Source organism: Coregonus lavaretus (genome assembly GCF_964263955.1).
Source record: "Coregonus lavaretus genome assembly, contig: HAP1_SCAFFOLD_428, whole genome shotgun sequence".
Classification (NCBI taxonomy): Eukaryota; Metazoa; Chordata; class Actinopteri; order Salmoniformes; family Salmonidae; genus Coregonus; species Coregonus lavaretus.
The window spans coordinates 116,807-135,000 of record NW_028156883.1 but is presented as its reverse complement, the minus strand read 5'-3'; the positions used below and the strand labels follow the sequence as shown (position 1 = coordinate 135,000).

The window sequence follows — 18,194 nt, the reverse complement described above, 5'->3', positions numbered from 1 at the left end:
TGTCTACATTCTTAAACATTTTTTGCTCACTTTTCTAAATTAGACACTGAAGGATTTTCATGATCAGTTACTAGACCTCGGTACCTCTGCCGGGAACGGGATCAGTTTGACATGTCACTGATACTGACTGTGTTGGACAAGCTGACGTACTTCTTGTCTTTAATTGCGTTTTGCGTCAGTGTATCTCATGGCTGGTTGAAATGAGGCTAGATAATTTCTTTAATCTTAGTTTGGGCCTGAGAATGATATGGTGTCAGCGTTTTCAATGGACTATTGCTTATTTCTGAGTTTAAACCATTATTTGGAGATGTTTTCCAGTGTGAGTTAATTAGGATGCTTTTATCCACAGACGTTGGATATCTAGCGCCTCTGTGTAAGTCTGTGTTGGGCCTCCATTTGATAGTAGAGCTGAAAAGGTTTTATTTGTGTGATTTCTATCAGTATTATATGAAAATATATAGTATATTGTTTGTATCAACTCAGATTGGTAGACTTGTCTTGAGACAAACTATCTGCAGTTTGAGCTCTGTATAATATTAATACAATGGTGTTAATTACACAGAAGTAATTCATCCCTGAGATGAGTGTTTAAGTATTATCTGAGATCAGTTTTCTACTCATTGGCATTAAAGTAAAAGAATAAGGGGTAACACTTTCTATGAAGTACAGTGTTATGACACTGACTATAAGTATCCATAGTAACTCTTAAGCGTTTATAAAAAATACTGTGTGATTCTTCCTTCTATGTACAGGTGTGACCGGAGACAGTGAGCCACCTGTGACAGATCAACACCATGTTACTACAGCGGATGCTGAAGCCGCAGCATGTGCTTGTGCTGGTGCTGTGTGTGTCAGCCAGCGAAGACTTTGACTGGACCAAGAGTGAACGCGGATCATTCTACTATGGCACTTTCCCAACTGGTAGGCTACTGTACAAGGAGAAATGCAGAAGTGACCGAAATCATGTTAAAAAGGTCTATAACTAACAGCAAAACATATTTATACAACTAGAAATAAGATCTGCAGAATAAGAATTACAGAAATTAAGAGAGAGAGAGAGAGAGAGAGAGAGAGAGAGAGAGAGAGAGAGAGAGAGAGAGAGAGAGGGGAGAGAGAGAGAGAGAGAGAGAGAGAGAGGGGGAGAAACATGTAATTTATCTTTTCACAGGAATGAAGAGTTGTTGCTAACCTCTTGTGATGAGTACTGAGTATACGAAGAGGCAGGACGCAGACGCAGGAATTAACAAGGTCAAGGTTTACTTGAACAATGACAAAGAGAAATAACAAGGATAGTGGACACGAAGCTAAACAATCACACACAACATCATCCAGAACAGTCCAGGGCTAAATAGGGGTGGTGATGAGATGATGAGGTGCAGGTGCGCTGGAGGTTGGGTTTCCATTCCGGTGTTGCCGAGGTGGTGTGCTCAGACCGGTGGCTCAGTAGACCGGCGAATCAGAGCACCGGAGGGGAGCCACGGGAGGAGACGTGACACTACCCCCCCCCCCCCCACCCCAGGACGCGCGGCTCCAGCCTCTGGACGTCGCCGGCCAGGAGGACGACCCCGAGGACGAGGAGCGGGCCGGTCAGGGCGACGACGGTGGAAGTCCCGAATTAGGTTGGGGTCCAGAACATCCCCAGCCGGAACCCAGCTCCTCTCCTCAGGACCATACCCCTCCTAGTCCACCAGGTAATGGAGCCGTCCCCCACGGAACCTGGAGTCCAGCAGGTCCCTCACCACATATGCCGGACTCCCGTCAATGTCCAGGGGCGGAGCAGGCGTACCCCGGGGGACAGCATCCGCCAGAGGACCAGGAACCACCGGCCTGAGGAGAGACACATGAAAAGTGGGTGTGACACGGTAGTGAGGGGGAAGGAGCAGCCGGTATGATACCTCATTTATCCGCCGGAGAACCTTAAACGGCCCCACAAACTGGGGGCTCAGTTTCTTGCAGGGCAGGCGGAGAGGGAGGTTTTTTGTGGACAGCCAGACACGATCCCCAGGCTGGAATACAGGGGCCTCACTGCGGTGGCGGTCGGCTTCCCAGCTAACAAGGAACGTAACTGAGACATTTGTAACATTCCCCTTAAGTCTTCCAGAGGTACTGAATGTCATAGCCCGTTTCTAATAAGTATTATAGAGGTTATAAATATCAGGTCGCTATACAGACATCATGGGAACATTAAAAATGTTCCTTGGTAGTCCATGAAAGGTTCTGAATATCATGTTATTTTGGAGATATCCTAGGAACATTTCATAACGTTACATTTAGAGCTATGGTTTGTCTTCATATAACGTTACAATCGGAATGATAGAAATACATTTTGGAACATCGTCTGTAAGTTTCACAATAACGTTATCATGACTTATGTGGGGACTAAAATAACTTTGTGGTCACGTCCTGGAACGTAATTTTGTTAGCTGGGTTGGTCCTTCTGCCGACGAATGGCCCACTGGAGATGGACATGGGCGGCGTCCCAGACCTGTCCGGCCCTGTGGAACCACTCGTCAACAGCGGTCGCATCGATCTGGCTGGGTGTCCAAGGGGCCAGGGCCGGCTGGTACCCCAGGACGCACTGGAAGGGAGTGAGCCCTGTGGAGGAGTGAACGAGGGAGTTCTGGGCATATTCTGCCCAGGGAAGAAACCTTTCCCACTCACCCTGCCGGTCCTGATAGTGACAATGAAGAAACCTCCCCAGCTCCTGGTTCATGAGCTCCACCTGCCCATTCGACTGAGGCCTATACCCAGAAGTGAGGCTGGCCGTGGCCCGATCTTCTCCAGGAAAGCCTTCCACGCTCGGGAGGTGAATTGGGGGCCACGGTCCGAGACGATGTCCTCCGGAAGTCCATAATGCCGGAAGACCTGTTGGAACAGGACCTCAGCGACCTGGAGAGCAGAAGGAAGACCAGTTAGTGGCAAAAAACGGCATGATTTGGAGAACCAATCTACGACCACCAGGACTGTGGTGAAGCTGTCAGAACGTGGAAGGTCGGTGACAAAGTCTATGGACAGGTGTGACCAAGGTCGCTGAGGCACTGGGAGAGGAACTAGTTTGCCTACCGGGGTGTTCGAGGTGTCTTCGTTTGGGCACATACGGAACAGGAGTTGACATAGCGGGAGACATCAGAAGCCAAGGTGGGCCACCAGTATTTTTGGGCTAGAGAATGTGCGTAATACTAGAGTGCCCTGCCGTAAGGGTAGTGTGCGCCCAGATCAGCAGGTGGTCACGGACACTGGTGGGTACATACACATGCCCCGCAGGGGCGTTGGCAGGCGCTGGGTCCTCCTGAGCCGCCAGGCGGATGTCTTCGTCCACATCCCAAACGACAGGAGCAACGATGAGAGACGAGGGCAGGATAGGACCCCCAGATCCTTCCTTTCTCCGGTATGGTGCATCCTGGAGAGTGCGTCGGCCTTCACATTCTGGGATCCTGGGCGGTAGGACAGAATGAATTGGAAGCAAGTGAGAAATTGGGCCCACCTGGCTTGACGAGAGTTCATCCGTTTCGCTGCCCGTATGTGCTCCAAATTCCGGTGGTCAGTAAGAATCCGGAATGGATGGACTGCGCCCTCCAGCCAGTGTCTCCATTCCTCCAGAGCGAGGACCACCACCAACAGCTCCCTGTACCAACTCCATAGTACCTCTCTGCGGGGGTAAGCTTTTTAGAGAAAAAGGCACAGGGATACATTTTCTCTGGCTTACCATGCCGCTGGGAGAGGACCGCACCCACACCCTCCTCCGATGCGTCCACCTCCAGGATGAAAGGACGAGAAGGATCTGGGTGTTTTAGGATGGGCGCTGTGTTGAACCTCTCCTTCATCCTCTTGAAGGCAGCGTCAGCCTCAGGATTCCAGGGCAGCTTCTGAGGCCCACCCTTAAGGAGAGAGGTGAGCAGGGCGGCTATGGAGCTGAAGGACCTGATTAAATGCCGGTAGAAATTAACGAAGCCTAGGAAGCTCTGTAGGCCCTTGATGGTGGTGGGAAATGGCCATGAGCTGATGGCGTCCGTCTTCACTCCTTCCATGAACACCCCCTGAGGACTGATCCAGTATCCCAGGAAGGAGATGGCCTGTTGGTGGAATTTCTCCCCCTTCACCAACAGGCTGTGTTCCTGGAGGCGGAGTAGGACAGCTCGAACGTCCCTGACGTGCTCCTCGAATGTAGCCGAGTAGATCAGGATATCGTCGATGTACACCACCACCTGTCTACTCAGCATGTCCCGGAACAAGTCATTGACGAAGGACTGGAACACAAAAGGTGTGTTGGCTAGGCCGTAGGGCATGACGCGGTATTCATAGTGGCCTGAGGTAGTGCTGAATGCCGTCTTCCACCCGGATTCGGATCAGGTTGTAGGCACTCCTCAGGTCCAACTTGGTAAAGTACCGGGCCCCTCGTAGCTGCTCGATGGCCGACGGAACCAGATTGGAGGGGGTACCGGTACTTGGTGGTGACTGCGTTCAGCCCCCTGTAGTCAATGCATGGTCTCAGTCCTCCGAGGTAGAGCGTCTGATGAACCTCTGTTTCAGGGTCTCCGCCACATACTTCTCCATGGCCTCAGTCTCCGCCATGGAAAGGGGGTAAATGCGACTCTTTGGGGAGTGTTGTCCCTCCAGCAGGTCAATGGTGCAGTCCCAGGGCCTGTGAGGAGGGAGACACCTAGCCTTTAATGAAGAGAAGACATCAGAGAGATCTGCGTACTCATGTGGAATGTTGGGCTGGAGGGCGGACTCCGGACTCTCCACAGACGTGGAACAACAAACCACCGACAGGCAGGTCTTCCGGCATGAGGTGGACCAGGCTGTGATCCTCTTGGTGCTCCAATTGATGGTGGGGTTGTGTAGTCTGAGCCAGGGCAATCCCAAGACGATCCGGTGAAGGGGTGACGTGACGATGTGGAATGACAGCTCCTCGTGGTGCTCCGGTAGTGTGGGAATGGTGATGGTGATGGGGAGAGTGACGTGCGTAATGGTGCCTGATCCAAGGGGTTTATTGTCCAGTGATGTGACGTGTAGAGGAGATAGCAGTGGCACGGTGGGCAACCCCCATTCAGAGACCAGCTCCCTATCTATAAGGTTCTCCGCTGATCCGGAATCTATCATAGCAGTAGAAGTGGAAGAGAAGGAATAACCAGACACCGTTATGGGAACTAAAAACAATGGTTTTGTGATAGGAGCTGACCTAACACTCACGGAGCGGCGACGGGAGTCATACCGCCTAGATAGGGAGCTGGCAGGAGATCTGTGGTCCGTGGTGGTGTAGGGGGTGCTGCCCACTTCCATGGGTGATGACTCAGATGCAGGGCGGCTTCCATAGCTCAGATGGGGTGAGCGACGAGGCTCCGGGAGGTGTTGGGAACGCCATCTCTCTCTCAACATGTCGTCTAGACGGATGGCCGTGGTGATGAGGGTATCAAGGAGGTCCATCTCGTCGTCCCGACATGCGAGTTCCATCTTGATGTCCTCCCGTAAGCCTCTCCTGAAGGCCGTGCGCAGAGCACGCTCATTCCAGCCGGAAGACGCCGCCACTGTGCGAAAGCTCAGAGCGTACTCGGACGCGGGCCCCTCTCTCTGTTGTAGATGGAGGAGACGCTCACCCCCGTCCTTTCCCTCCGTGGGATGATCAAACACTACCCTGAACCGAGCGAGGAAGGTGGGATAGGGAAGCGCCACTGCCTCCTCTCCTTCCCAAACTGCCGTGGCCCAATCCAGCGCCTTTCCTTGAAGGAGCGAAATCACCAGCGCTATCCTGGCTTGGTCAGATGTATATGCCCGAGGCTGACGCGCCAGATAAAGTGAAACCTGTAGCAGGAAGCCACTACATTTAGTAGTTTTACCGTCATAGCGCTCCGGTAGGGCGAGGGTTCCCGCAGAAATGGGTGATAGCACGGGAACAGGTGGATTTGGGGCACTCGCCGCACCCTGAGGTGGACCCGGAGCGCTGGGCAGATTTAGCAGAGTTTGGAGCACTTCCTGCATGGCGGCGTTCAACTGGGCAAGCTGCTGCTGGTGCTGGTCCAGGCACTGGGAAACTCCTGCTGCATCCATTTTCGTTTGGTGTGTGATTCTGTGACGAGTACTGAGTATACGAAGAGGCAGGACGCAGACGCAGGAATTAACAAGGTCAAGGTTTACTAAACAATGAGAAAGAGAAATAACAAAGATAGAGTAAACGACACGAAGCTAAACAATCACACACAACATCTTCCAGAACAGTCCAGGGCTAAATAGGGGTGGTGATGAGATGATGAGGTGCAGGTGCGCTGGAGGTGATTAGGGTGCGTTGGGTTTCCATTCCGGTGTTGCCGAGGTGGTGCACTCAGACCGGTGGCTCAGTAGACCGGCGAATCAGAGCGCCGGAGGGGAGCCACAGGAGGAGACGTGACAACTCTATATCTCTCTGAAGGGTTTTCCTGGGGGGCTGGGGGCTCTGTGTACCAGACAGCTAACCTCTATATCTCTCTGAAGGGTTTTCCTGGGGGGCTGGGGGCTCTGCTTACCAGACAGCTAACCTCTATATCTCTCTGAAGGGTTTTCCTGGGGGGCTGGGGGCTCTGTGTACCAGACAGCTAACCTCTATATCTCTCTGAAGGGTTTTCCTGGGGGGCTGGGGGCTCTGCTTACCAGACAGCTAACCTCTATATCTCTCTGAAGGGTTTTCCTGGGGGGCTGGGGGCTCTGCTTACCAGACAGCTAACCTCTATATCTCTCTGAAGGGTTTTCCTGGGGGGCTGGGGGCTCTGTGTACCAGACAGCTAACCTCTATATCTCTCTGAAGGGTTTTCCTGGGGGGCTGGGGGCTCTGCTTACCAGACAGCTAACCTCTATATCTCTCTGAAGGGTTTTCCTGGGGGGCTGGGGGCTCTGCGTACCAGACAGAGGGAGCCTGGGACAAGGATGGCAAGGGGATGAGCATCTGGGACGTGTTCGCCCACAAGAAGGGAAAAATCTTCCTCAACGACACCGGAGACCACTCCTGCGAAGGATACTACAAATTCAAGGTGAATAGACTGCATAGACAGTAGACAGACTATCCCTGTATAGTAAAAAGTGGTTAAAAGTAGTGCACTGCAAAGGAAATAGGGTGCCATTTGATATTTGAACCATATGGCTCCGTCTCAATTGACACTTTGACATGACATTGTCAATATCTTCTAGGATGACATCACCTTGATGAAGGACATGAAGTTTAACCACTATCGTTTCTCCATCTCCTGGCCAAGGATCTTTCCCAACGGAATCAAAAGTAAATGCTTCATACTTCATAATCCAGATTCTCCACTGAACATACTTCATAGTCCAGATTATCCACTGAACATACTTCATAGTCCAGATTCTCCACTGAACATATTTCATAGTCCAGATTCTCCACTGAACATACTTCATAGTCCAGATTCTCCACTTTGTCCAGGACAAAGCTTCATAATGTTTTTCGTGAATGTTATAGGTAATGGAAATGTCTTTTTTTCCTCTCCAGCTGACCACATCAATGAGAAGGGGATAAAATACTATGATGACCTGATCAACATGCTCCTGGACAATAACATCACACCAATAGTCACCCTGTACCACTGGGATCTGCCACAGGTGGGCACTGAATGACTGGGTACTGACTGACTGATTGGGTACTGATTGACTGACTGGGTACTGACTGACTGGGTACTGACTGACTGGGTACTGACTGACTGGGTAGTGACTGAATGATTGGGTACTGACTGACTGATTGGGTACTGATTGACTGACTGGGTACTGACTGACTGGGTACTCACTGACTGGGTAGTGACTGGGTACTGACTGACTGAATGGGTACTGATTTAATGGGTACTGACTGACTGGGCAGTGACTGACTGGGTAGTGACTGAATGATTGGGTACTGATTGACTGACTGGGTACTGACTGACTGGGTACTGACTAACTGGGTAGTGACTGAATTATTGGGTACTGATTGACTGACTGGGTACTGACTGACTGGGTACTCACTGACTGGGTAGTGACTGGGTACTGACTGACTGGGTACTGACTGACTGGGTACTGACTGACTGGGTACTGACTGACTGGGTAGTGACTGAATGATTGGGTACTGATTGACTGACTGGGTACTGACTGACTGGGTAGTGACTGACTGACTGTGTACTGACTGGGTACTGACTTGACTGAGTACTGACTGACTGACTGGGTACTGACTGACTCGGTACTGACTGATTTGGTACTGACTGACTGCGTACTGACTGACTGACTGAGTACTGACTGACTGATTGAGTATTGATTAACTGGGTACTGACTGACTGGTTACTGACTGACTGATTAGGTACTGATTGACTGGGTACTGACTGACTGGGTACTGACTGACTGATTGGGAACTGACTGACTGGGTACTGACTGACTGATTGGGAACTGACTGACTGGGTACTGACTGACTGGGTACTGACTGACTGACTGGGTACTGACTGACTGGGTACTGACTTACTGATTGGGAACTGATTGACTGGGTACTGACTGACTGGGTACTGACTAACTGACTGGGTACCGATTGACTGGGTACTGACTGACTGGGTACTGACTAACTGACTGGGTACTGATTGACTGACTGGGTACTGATTGACTGACTGGGTACTAACTAACTGGGTACTGACTGACTGACTAGGTACTGACTGACTAGGTACTGACTGACTGAGAACTGACTGACTGTATGCTAACCAGTAGTGAATCGCTATTAGCTTGCTGAGCTAGCACATACAAAGATACAGTTCAACGCAAAACATGACACATTTTTTAATCCATATATTTACAGAATCCAGATTTAAATAATGTTGTCAGTAATCTAACTCCATATAAATCCCAAACGTATGTGGACCCGACTGTACTGCATTTGTATCAGTGGCTTCATTGAAAGAAGAGTGTGGAGGGATGTTTCCTGTTATGATGATCCCAGATGACAAGTCTACTACAACACATTCCCTATCCATGACATGGTGTGACCTATAGTAACCTTCCTTCCCTGTTACCACCCAGGTCTTGTGTGACCTATAGTAACCTTCCTTCCCTGTTACCACCCAGGTCTTGTGTGACCTATAGTAACCTTCCTTCCCTGTTACCACCCAGGTCTTGTGTGACCTATAGTAACCTTCCTTCCCTGTTACCACCCAGGTCTTGTGTGACCTATAGTAACCTTCCTTCCCTGTTACCACCCAGGTCTTGTGTGACCTAGAGTAACCTTCCTTCCCTGTTACCACCCAGGTCTTGTGTGACCTATAGTAACCTTCCTTCCCTGTTACCACCCAGGTCTTGTGTGACCTATAGTAACCTTCCTTCCCTGTTACCACCCAGGTCTGGTGTGACCTATAGTAACCTTCCTTCCCTGTTACCACCCAGGTCTTGTGTGACATATAGTAACCTTCCCTGTTACCACCCAGGTCTTGTGTGACCTATAGTAACCTTCCTTCCCTGTTACCACCCAGGTCTTGTGTGACCTATAGTAACCTTCCTTCCCTGTTACCACCCAGGTCTTGTGTGACCTATAGTAACCTTCCTTCCCTGTTACCACCCAGGTCTTGTGTGACCTATAGTAACCTTCCTTCCCTGTTACCACCCAGGTCTTGTGTGACCTATAGTAACCTTCCTTCCCTGTGACCACCCAGGTCTTAGAGGAGAAGTATGGTGGATGGCAGAACGTCAGCATGGTGAACTATTTCAACGACTTTGCCAACTTATGCTTTGAGAGGTTTGGTGACAGAGTCAAATACTGGATGACCTTCAACAACCCATGGGTAAGACAATACATTATCCATACCACATGATCCGTAATACATGATCCATAATACATTATCTGATGGACACACAGGCTGTGTTCCAAATGGCACCCTATTCCCTATATAGTGCACTAATGTTTACCAGGGCCCATAGGACTCTGATCATAAGTAGTGCACTATATAGGGAATAGGGTGCCACTTGGGAGACACACAGTATATGAACCATCCTCCTCCAGAAGAGTACTGTAGGTTAGCTTAACCATGAACCAGAGCCAAATACATGTATCAAATACTTTCAAATAGGCTAAAGTATTTTAAAGTATTTGACACAATGTATTTTGACTCAGGACTTCCATAAACATTATATTTGTCTTAGTGTACAGTAATGCAGTGTACTGTATCTGTGTTTGTAGTTTAGCGCTGTGGAGGGCTATGAGACTGTGTTTGTAGTTTAGTGCTGTGGAGGGCTATGAGACTGTGTTTGTAGTTTAGTGCTGTGGAGGTCTATGAGACTGTGTTTGTAGTCTAGCGCTGTGGAGGGCTATGAGACTGTGTTTGTAGTTTAGCGCTGTGGAGGGCTATGAGACTGTGTTTGTAGTTTTGTGCTGTGGAGGGCTATGAGACTGTGTTTGTAGTTTAGTGCTGTGGAGGGCTATGAGACTGTGTTTGTAGTTTAGTGCTGTGGAGGGCTATGAGACTGTGTTTTGTAGTTTAGTGCTGTGGAGGGCTATGAGACTGTGTTTGTAGTTTAGCGCTGTGGAGGGCTATGAGACTGTGTTTGTAGTCTAGCGCTGTGGAGGGCTATGAGACTGTGTTTGTAGTTTAGTGCTGTGGAGGGCTATGAGACTGTGTTTGTAGTCTAGCGCTGTGGAGGGCTATGAGACTGTGTTTGTAGTCTAGCGCTGTGGAGGGCTATGAGACTGTGTTTGTAGTCTAGCGCTGTGGAGGGCTATGAGACCGGAGAACATGCACCTGGACTGAAGCTGAGGGGCACTGGGGCCTACAAAGCTGCCCACCACATTATCAAGGTAATCACTAGTTGTTTATAAGATCATTCTATTTCATATTGTCAGGAATCTAATTCCATTTATTGGCCTGCTGTACTGTCTGTCACCTGATACAGAATAATATATATTGTCTTCTTCATTTGAACAGGCACATGCTAAGGTTTGGCACACTTATGACACTCAATGGCGAAGCAAACAGAAAGGCTTGGTTGGGATCTCGTTGTTGGCAGACTGGGGGGAGCCAGTGGACATCACCAACCAGAGAGACATCGAGGCAGCAGAGAGATATGTCCAGTTCTACATGGGCTGGTTCGCTACACCCATCTTCAATGGGGACTACCCTCAGGTCATGAAAGACTACATAGGCAAGTAATGTATTGTCACAGCTAGGTGTTCCATTTCCAGGAACAACCCACAGCGTTTAAATGAAGCTAGCCTGCTAGCCTGAGGCTAGTACTGTTCAGACCAGGCTAGTAGAAAATGTACCCAACTAGCCTGCTAGCCTGAGGCTAGCACTGTTCAGACCAGGCTAGTAGAAAATGTACCCAACTAGCCTGCTAGCCTGAGGCTAGTACTGTTCAGACCAGGCTAGTAAAAAATGTACCCAACTAGCCTGCTAGCCTGAGGCTAGTACTGTTCAGACCAGGCTAGTAGAAAATGTACCCAACTAGCCCGCCCGGCTGTCTTTTGAAATATCGAATGGCACAGATTATAGACCCGGGATAGTAAAAATGGTGGTCTACACTCTGAAAGGGTTCTTCAGCTGTCGCCATAGGAGAACCCTTTTTGGTTCCAGGAAGAACTCTTTTGGGTTCCATGTAGAACCCTCTGTGGAAAGGGTTTTACATGGAACCCAAAATGGTTCTTCAAAGGGTTCTCCTATGGGGACAGCCGAAGAACCATTTTAGGTTCTAGATAGCACCTTCTTTTTACTGAGTGTACTTGCCCGTGCCCAAAATCATTAAGTTCCATCCCTGCTTATATGTAACAGGACATAGAAACATATATGTGTCACTGTCACACCTGCTGCCTCTCTCTCCACAGACAAGACGAGTGCCCAGCAGGGTCTGGGAATCTCCCCGTCTCCCTGTCTTCTCCTCCCAATGTTAGGGTTAAGGGTTAGAGGTCATAGTGTAAGCTGGTCTCTCTCTCTCTCTGGTCTCCAGGTAGGAAGAGTGCCCAGCAGGGTCTGGGAATCTCCCGTCTCCCAGTCTTCTCTTCCCAGGAGAAGAGTTACATCAAGGGCACCTGTGACTTCCTGGGTATTGGCCATTTCACCACGCGCTATATCACCCAGAAGAACTACCCGTCTGGCCGCGGGAACAGCTACTTCACCGACCGCGACCTGGTCGAGCTGGTGGACCCTCGCTGGCCCGACCCCGGCTCTGAGTGGCTCTACTCTGTCCCCTGGGGATTCAGACGCCTGCTCAACTTCGTCAAGGTATAACACACATGACTGTCCTACCAGCCAGACTTGGGTTAAATACATTATGTATTTGGTCAAATACTGTATGTTAACAACTTTCAACTACTTCCAGGTGGGTTTGGAGGTGTTCTTGATTCAGTGTGAAGTTTGCACTTTATTTGACTTATGCTCCCTGTCTCCCTGTCTACTTCCCACCCTGTCTCCCTGTATCCTCCACACCCTGTCTCCCTGTCTCCTCCCCACCCTGTCTCCCTGTCTCCTCCCCACCCTGTCTCCCTGTCTCCTCCCCACCCTGTCTCCTCCCCACCCTCTCCTCCCCACCCTGTCTCCCTGTCTCCTCCCCACCCTGTCTCCCTGTATCCTCCACACCCTGTCTCCCTGTCTCCTCCCCACCCTGTCTCCCTGTCTCCTCCCCACCCTGTCTCCCTGTCTCCTCCCCACCCTGTCTCCTCCCCACCCTCTCCTCCCCACCCTGTCTCCCTGTCTCCTCCACACCCTGTCTCCTCCCCACCCTGTCTCCTTCCCACCCTGTCTCCCTGTATCCTCCACATCCTGTCTCCTCCCCACCCTGTCTCCCTGTATCCTCCACACCCTGTCTCCTCCCCACCCTGTCTCCTCCACACCCTGTCTCCTCCCCACCCTGTCTCCTCCCCACCCTGTCTCCTCCCCACCCTGTCTCCTCCCCACCCTGTCTCCTCCCCACCCTGTCTCCTCCCCATCCTGTCTCCCTGTCTCCTCCCCACCCTGTCTCCTCCCCACCCTGTCTCCTCCCCACCCTGTCTCCTCCCCACCCTGTCTCCTACCCACCCTGTCTCCCTGTCTCCTCCCCACCCTGTCTCCCTGCCTCCTCCCCACCCTGTCTCCCTGTCTCCCCCCCACCCTGTCTCCTCCCCACCCTGTCTCCTCCCCACCCTGTCTCCCTGTCTCTTCCTCACCCTGTCTCCCTGTCTCCTCCACACCCTGTCTCCTCCCCACCCTGCCTCCTTGTCACCCTGTCTCCCTGTCACCTCCACACCCTGTTTCCCTGTCAACCTGTCTCCCTGTCTCCTCCCCTCCCTGTCACCCTGTCTCCCTGTCTCCTCCCCACCCTGCCTCCCTGTCACCCTGTCTCCCTGTCTCCTCCCCTCCCTGTCACCCTGTCTCCCTGTCTCCTCCCCTCCCTGTCTTCCTGTCTCCCTGTCTCCTCCCCACCCTGTCTCCCTGTCTCCCTGTCTCCTCCCCACCCTGTCACCCTGTCTCCCTGTCTCCTCCCCACCCTGTCTCTCTACTAGACCCAGTATGGGAACCCCATGATCTACGTGACAGAGAACGGGGTGTCAGAGAAGGTGCAGAGGTGCACAGACCTGTGTGATGATTGGAGGATGCAGTACTTCAAGGATTACATCAATGAGATGCTGAAGGGTGAGGAACCTATCTATCAGAGGAAATAACATCCTCTTAATATTACCTTGAAGAAAGGTTTAGTACACTGTAGAGAAAATAATAGAAGATTATAGAGGTTTAGTAAAACGTGAATTACTTGTTATGAATAAAAACAATTTTAGTGAACTGGTATCATTTTAGGACAAAACAGGTGTTTTGAGTGTGTTTGAAATTTCACTGTGTACTCTGTAGCCCCGTGTAGCTCAGTTGGTAGAGCATGCCAGGGTTGTGGGTTCGATTCCCACGGGGGGCCAGTATGAAAAAAAATAATGTATGCACTCACTAACTGTAAGTCGCTCTGGATAAGAGCGTCTGCTAAATGACTAAAGTGTAAAAAAAAATGTAAAAAATGTACTCTATTGATACTGGGCAAATTAATTCCTATAGCACCCTCTGTTGGTCTTTTCTCCACATGACAGCCGTTAAGGACGGAGTGAATGTGAAGGGCTACACAGCCTGGTCGCTGCTGGACAAGTTTGAGTGGGACGAAGGCTTCTCTGAGAGGTTTGGCCTGTTCTACGTGGACTTCCTCAACAAGAATAAACCACGTTACCCAAAAGCCTCTGTTCAGTACTACAAACGCATCATCAGCTCCAATGGATTCCCCAACCAGAGAGAGGTACAGTCTGTCAGTCACAGACGCCTGTACACACCTGATACAGGCCTATTCTATTTGGTTCACAACCGTTGAAGTTTTCTTCAAAGTTTTCCTCTGTGCTGTTTTGTGACAGACCTTTTTTTTACGGGCTGTATTAATACATATTGATTGATTGGTTGGTTGATTGATTGGTTAGTTGGTTCATTTATTTTTATGGTCTCTCTACAGGTGGAGAGCTGGAAAAGGAAAGCCACAGAGACATGCTCCTCCAGTAACCAGCTGCTAGCTGCAGGTCAGTACAGTACAGTAGACTACACTACAACCCAACACCGCCAGAACCCAACACCGCCAGACCCCAACACCTCCAGAACCCAACACCGCCAGAATCCAACACCGCCAGAATCCAACACCGCCAGAACCCAACACCTCCAGAACCCAACACCGCCAGACCCCAACACCGCCACACCCCAACACAGCCAAACCCCAACACCGCCAGACTCCAACACCGCCAGACCCCAACACCTCCAGAACCCAACACCGCCAGAATCCAACACCGCCAGAATCCAACACCGCCAGAACCCAACACTGCCAGAACCCAACACCACCAGACCCCAACACCACCAGAACCCAACACCCCCAGACCCCAACACCCCAACACCACTAGACCCCAACACCACCAGACCCCAACACCACCAGACCCCAACACCACCAGAACCCAACACCCCCAGACCCCAACACCCCAACACCACTAGACCCCAACACCACCAGACCCCAACACCACCAGACCTCAACATAGCCAGACCCCAACACCACCAGACCCCAACATAGCCAGACCCCAACACCACCAGACCCCAACACCACCAGACCCCAACATAGCCAGACCCCAACACCGCCAGACCCCAACACCACCAGACCCAACACCACCAGCACCCAACACCATCAGGCCCCTGGGTCAGTACAGTACAGTAGGCTACACCCCAACACCATCGGACCCCTGGCTAAAATACATTATGGCAAAGACTTTCCAATACTTGAGCTGCGATTGACTTGATTTTGTAAGCCCCAGTACAACGGACTCAATAGAATAGTCCCAAAAACGGGAACTCCAGCCTAAATCAAGCACATACTTTCAACTTGAAATGTTGAACTATTTGAAAGTATTTTACATAGTGCATGTCACTCAGCTCTAACAACTTCAGCATGCAGGGACATTGGGCTGAATCTGGCTGCCAGGGCAAACAAAGGAACATTCTGACTCTAATTGGCACTTTTCAACAAATAGTTGAACTACAAATAGTTGAACTACAAATAGTTGAACTACTACAAAAGTACATGGGAAGACATTCTCTAACAGGACTTTTCTTTGTTTGCCCCTCCAGCTAGAAGAAAGTCCCAGCAGGACAATAAGGAGCAGGAAGGGATGCCAAAGGTTTGGCCAGTGCATGATGAAGTTTAGGTAGGCCTACTTAGGACTCAATTAGTTTTTCTTTTGATTGACTGACTGGTGTGTAGCAGACCTGGGTGTGAAATACATTCACCAAATCATTTGCAAATCATTTAAAAAGTGTTGAATTTTGAGGTGTGGTTGATTTTAGCATGGGGTTTTCACTTATCGGACTATTCGCTATTTGCTGCTGAGTAAATGTCAGCTAGTAGTGCAGAGTGGTGTAGTCATCTCTGTGTTATTATAAACATGTATTTAGCCACTTTGCCTTCTGTTTGCTGTTTAGGGTGTAGGCCGGGTTACTGTTAGGGCTTTATAAATACATTTAATTGATTTATTGTGTTCAAATGATTATTCCAGATCCGTTGACAAGCCACATGGAGATGGTAACAGAGATCGTGGTTCCTACAGTGTGTACTCTCTGTATTCTCCTGGCTGCGGTCTTCCTCATGTTCCTGCTGCGTGGACGCTTCTAGAACACTGCTGTCTTCCTCATGTTCCTGCTGCGTTGGACGCTTCTAGAACACTGCTGTCTTCCTCATGTTCCTGCTGCGTTGGACGCTTCTAGAACACTGCTGTCTTCCTCATGTTCCTGCTGCGTGGACGCTTCTAGAACACTGCTGTCTTCCTCATGTTCCTGCTGCGTGGACGCTTCTAGAACACTGCTGTCTTCCTCATGTTCCTGCTGCGTTGGCGCTTCTAGAACACTGCTGTCTTCCTCATGTTCCTGCTGCGTGGACGCTTCTAGAACACTGCTGTCTTCCTCATGTTCCTGCTGCGTGGACGCTTCTAGAACACTGCTGTCTTCCTCATGTTCCTGCTGCGTGGACGCTTCTAGAACACTGCTGTCTTCCTCATGTTCCTGCTGCGTGGACGCTTCTAGAACACTGCTGTCTTCCTCATGTTCCTGCTGCGTTGGCGCTTCTAGAACACCGCTGTCTTCCTCATGTTCCTGCTGTGTGGACAATGATAGCGGTATTTTTTATAACACACAGTTCATCTATTTTATATACATTTTGCAACAGATACAAACCTGGACACCGGACACATTTTAAAATGGAACGATAGCTACTCCATGTTAATAAAGTGTTAATATACATTATTATCTGTATCTTGAAAATCTAATTAAATTGCAATAAATATTCTACAACCTGTTTGGAAACTGTTTGACTCCTTATAGGCTGCAGGTGTTGTAGAGAGAATTCAGGAGAAGATGAGGCTTCAGAACCTTATTTAATAGTCTATACAGTATCTACAATATAGTGCATTTAGTCAAATATAGTCATATTTTCTAATATGAAAGATGGGAGATGAAGACATCAAAGAGAATTTCAATGAGCAGAGTTAAACATGACCCTCTAAATCTGGAGTTATTGATAGTCAAATCAAATCAAGTCAAATTTTTATTTGTCACATGCGCCTAATACAAACAGGGGTAGACTTTACCGTGAAATGCTTACTGACGAGCCCTTTCCCAACGATGCAGAGTTTAAAAAAATAAGAAACAATCTAAATAATAACACGAGAGGAATAAATAGACAGAAGAATGAAGCTTTATGAAGCTCTACACTGGGAGAGAATGACAATAATGAGGGAATATTATCAATGATGTCGAGAGGATTCATTAAGAACATTTATTATTGGGAAGTGTGATGAATGTGGCTCTGTGAGGTGTGTGGTTTTGTTTGAAACCTTTAGACTTTAACTCAGCAGGATAACCTAGTCTTGCAGCGTAGGACACCCAGGGTTTGGCCCAGTCGGTCATCAGTGGAAAAATAATATAATTTATGATACCGCAAGTACCTTTGTATGTGTAAACCTGTAAACTGACAATCTATAGCTCTGAATGAGTCTGCCAACATAACATTTATGAGGGGACAAAGTCTCAAAACCCTGGTTTCATAGGAAAACATTCATAGCGAAAGTTAGAAAAGAACGAGGCACGGAAAGCAAGAGCAAGTGGCACAATTCTGTTGGGTAGAATTGGTAGGCTTCTCTCAGGTATGTATGTGATCAATGATTTGACATTTACACAGTTACCGTAACTGTAGGCTGTTTCATGAGCCTTGTCCATTCTGGTTCAATGAAAAGTTGACCTCTTTAGCGTTTTAACTTCAGATCGATTTGCTTATCTGGAAGTTATTAATAGGTGTTTCTGTATCATGTCTCTTAGTAATGTTATAGTTTATAATAGGTGTTTCCGTATCATGTCTCTTAGTAATGTTATAGTTTATAATAGGTGTTTCTGTATCATGTCTCTTAGTAATGTTATAGTTTATAATAGGTGTGTCTGTATCATGTCTCTTAGTAATGTTATAGTTTATAATAGGTGTTTCTGTATCATGTCTCTTAGTAATGTTATAGTTTATAATAGGTGTTTCTGTATCATGTCTCTTAGTAATGTTATAGTTTATAATAGGTGTTTCCGTATCATGTCTCTTAGTAATGTTATAGTTTATAATAGGTGTTTCTGTATCATGTCTCTTAGTAATGTTATAGTTTATAATAGGTGTTTCCGTATCATGTCTCTTAGTAATGTTATAGTTTA

The 18,194-nt window shown here is 48.9% G+C and overlaps 2 protein-coding genes across 2 annotated transcripts in view; one reads left to right on the top strand and one right to left on the bottom strand.

Annotated features, from left to right (window-relative positions):
- The window catches only part of LOC311119611 (lactase-like protein), a 20,475-nt gene extending 4,172 nt beyond the window's left edge, over positions 1–16,303 (top strand). Inside the window, exons 2-13 of the mRNA XM_084194291.1 lie at positions 753–921; positions 6,841–7,001; positions 7,159–7,246; positions 7,478–7,587; positions 9,639–9,767; positions 10,682–10,777; positions 10,905–11,125; positions 11,927–12,197; positions 13,454–13,583; positions 14,024–14,223; positions 14,431–14,494; positions 16,007–16,303. Coding sequence (XP_084050417.1) covers positions 795–921; positions 6,841–7,001; positions 7,159–7,246; positions 7,478–7,587; positions 9,639–9,767; positions 10,682–10,777; positions 10,905–11,125; positions 11,927–12,197; positions 13,454–13,583; positions 14,024–14,223; positions 14,431–14,494; positions 16,007–16,122 — 1,713 coding nt within the window. The 5' untranslated portion in view covers positions 753–794 and the 3' untranslated portion in view covers positions 16,123–16,303. The remainder of the gene's footprint in view (positions 1–752; positions 922–6,840; positions 7,002–7,158; positions 7,247–7,477; positions 7,588–9,638; positions 9,768–10,681; positions 10,778–10,904; positions 11,126–11,926; positions 12,198–13,453; positions 13,584–14,023; positions 14,224–14,430; positions 14,495–16,006) is intronic.
- Positions 1–18,194, bottom strand: part of LOC311119612 (gamma-crystallin A-like) — a 45,820-nt gene that overhangs the window by 10,083 nt on the left and 17,543 nt on the right. The window lies entirely within an intron of this gene.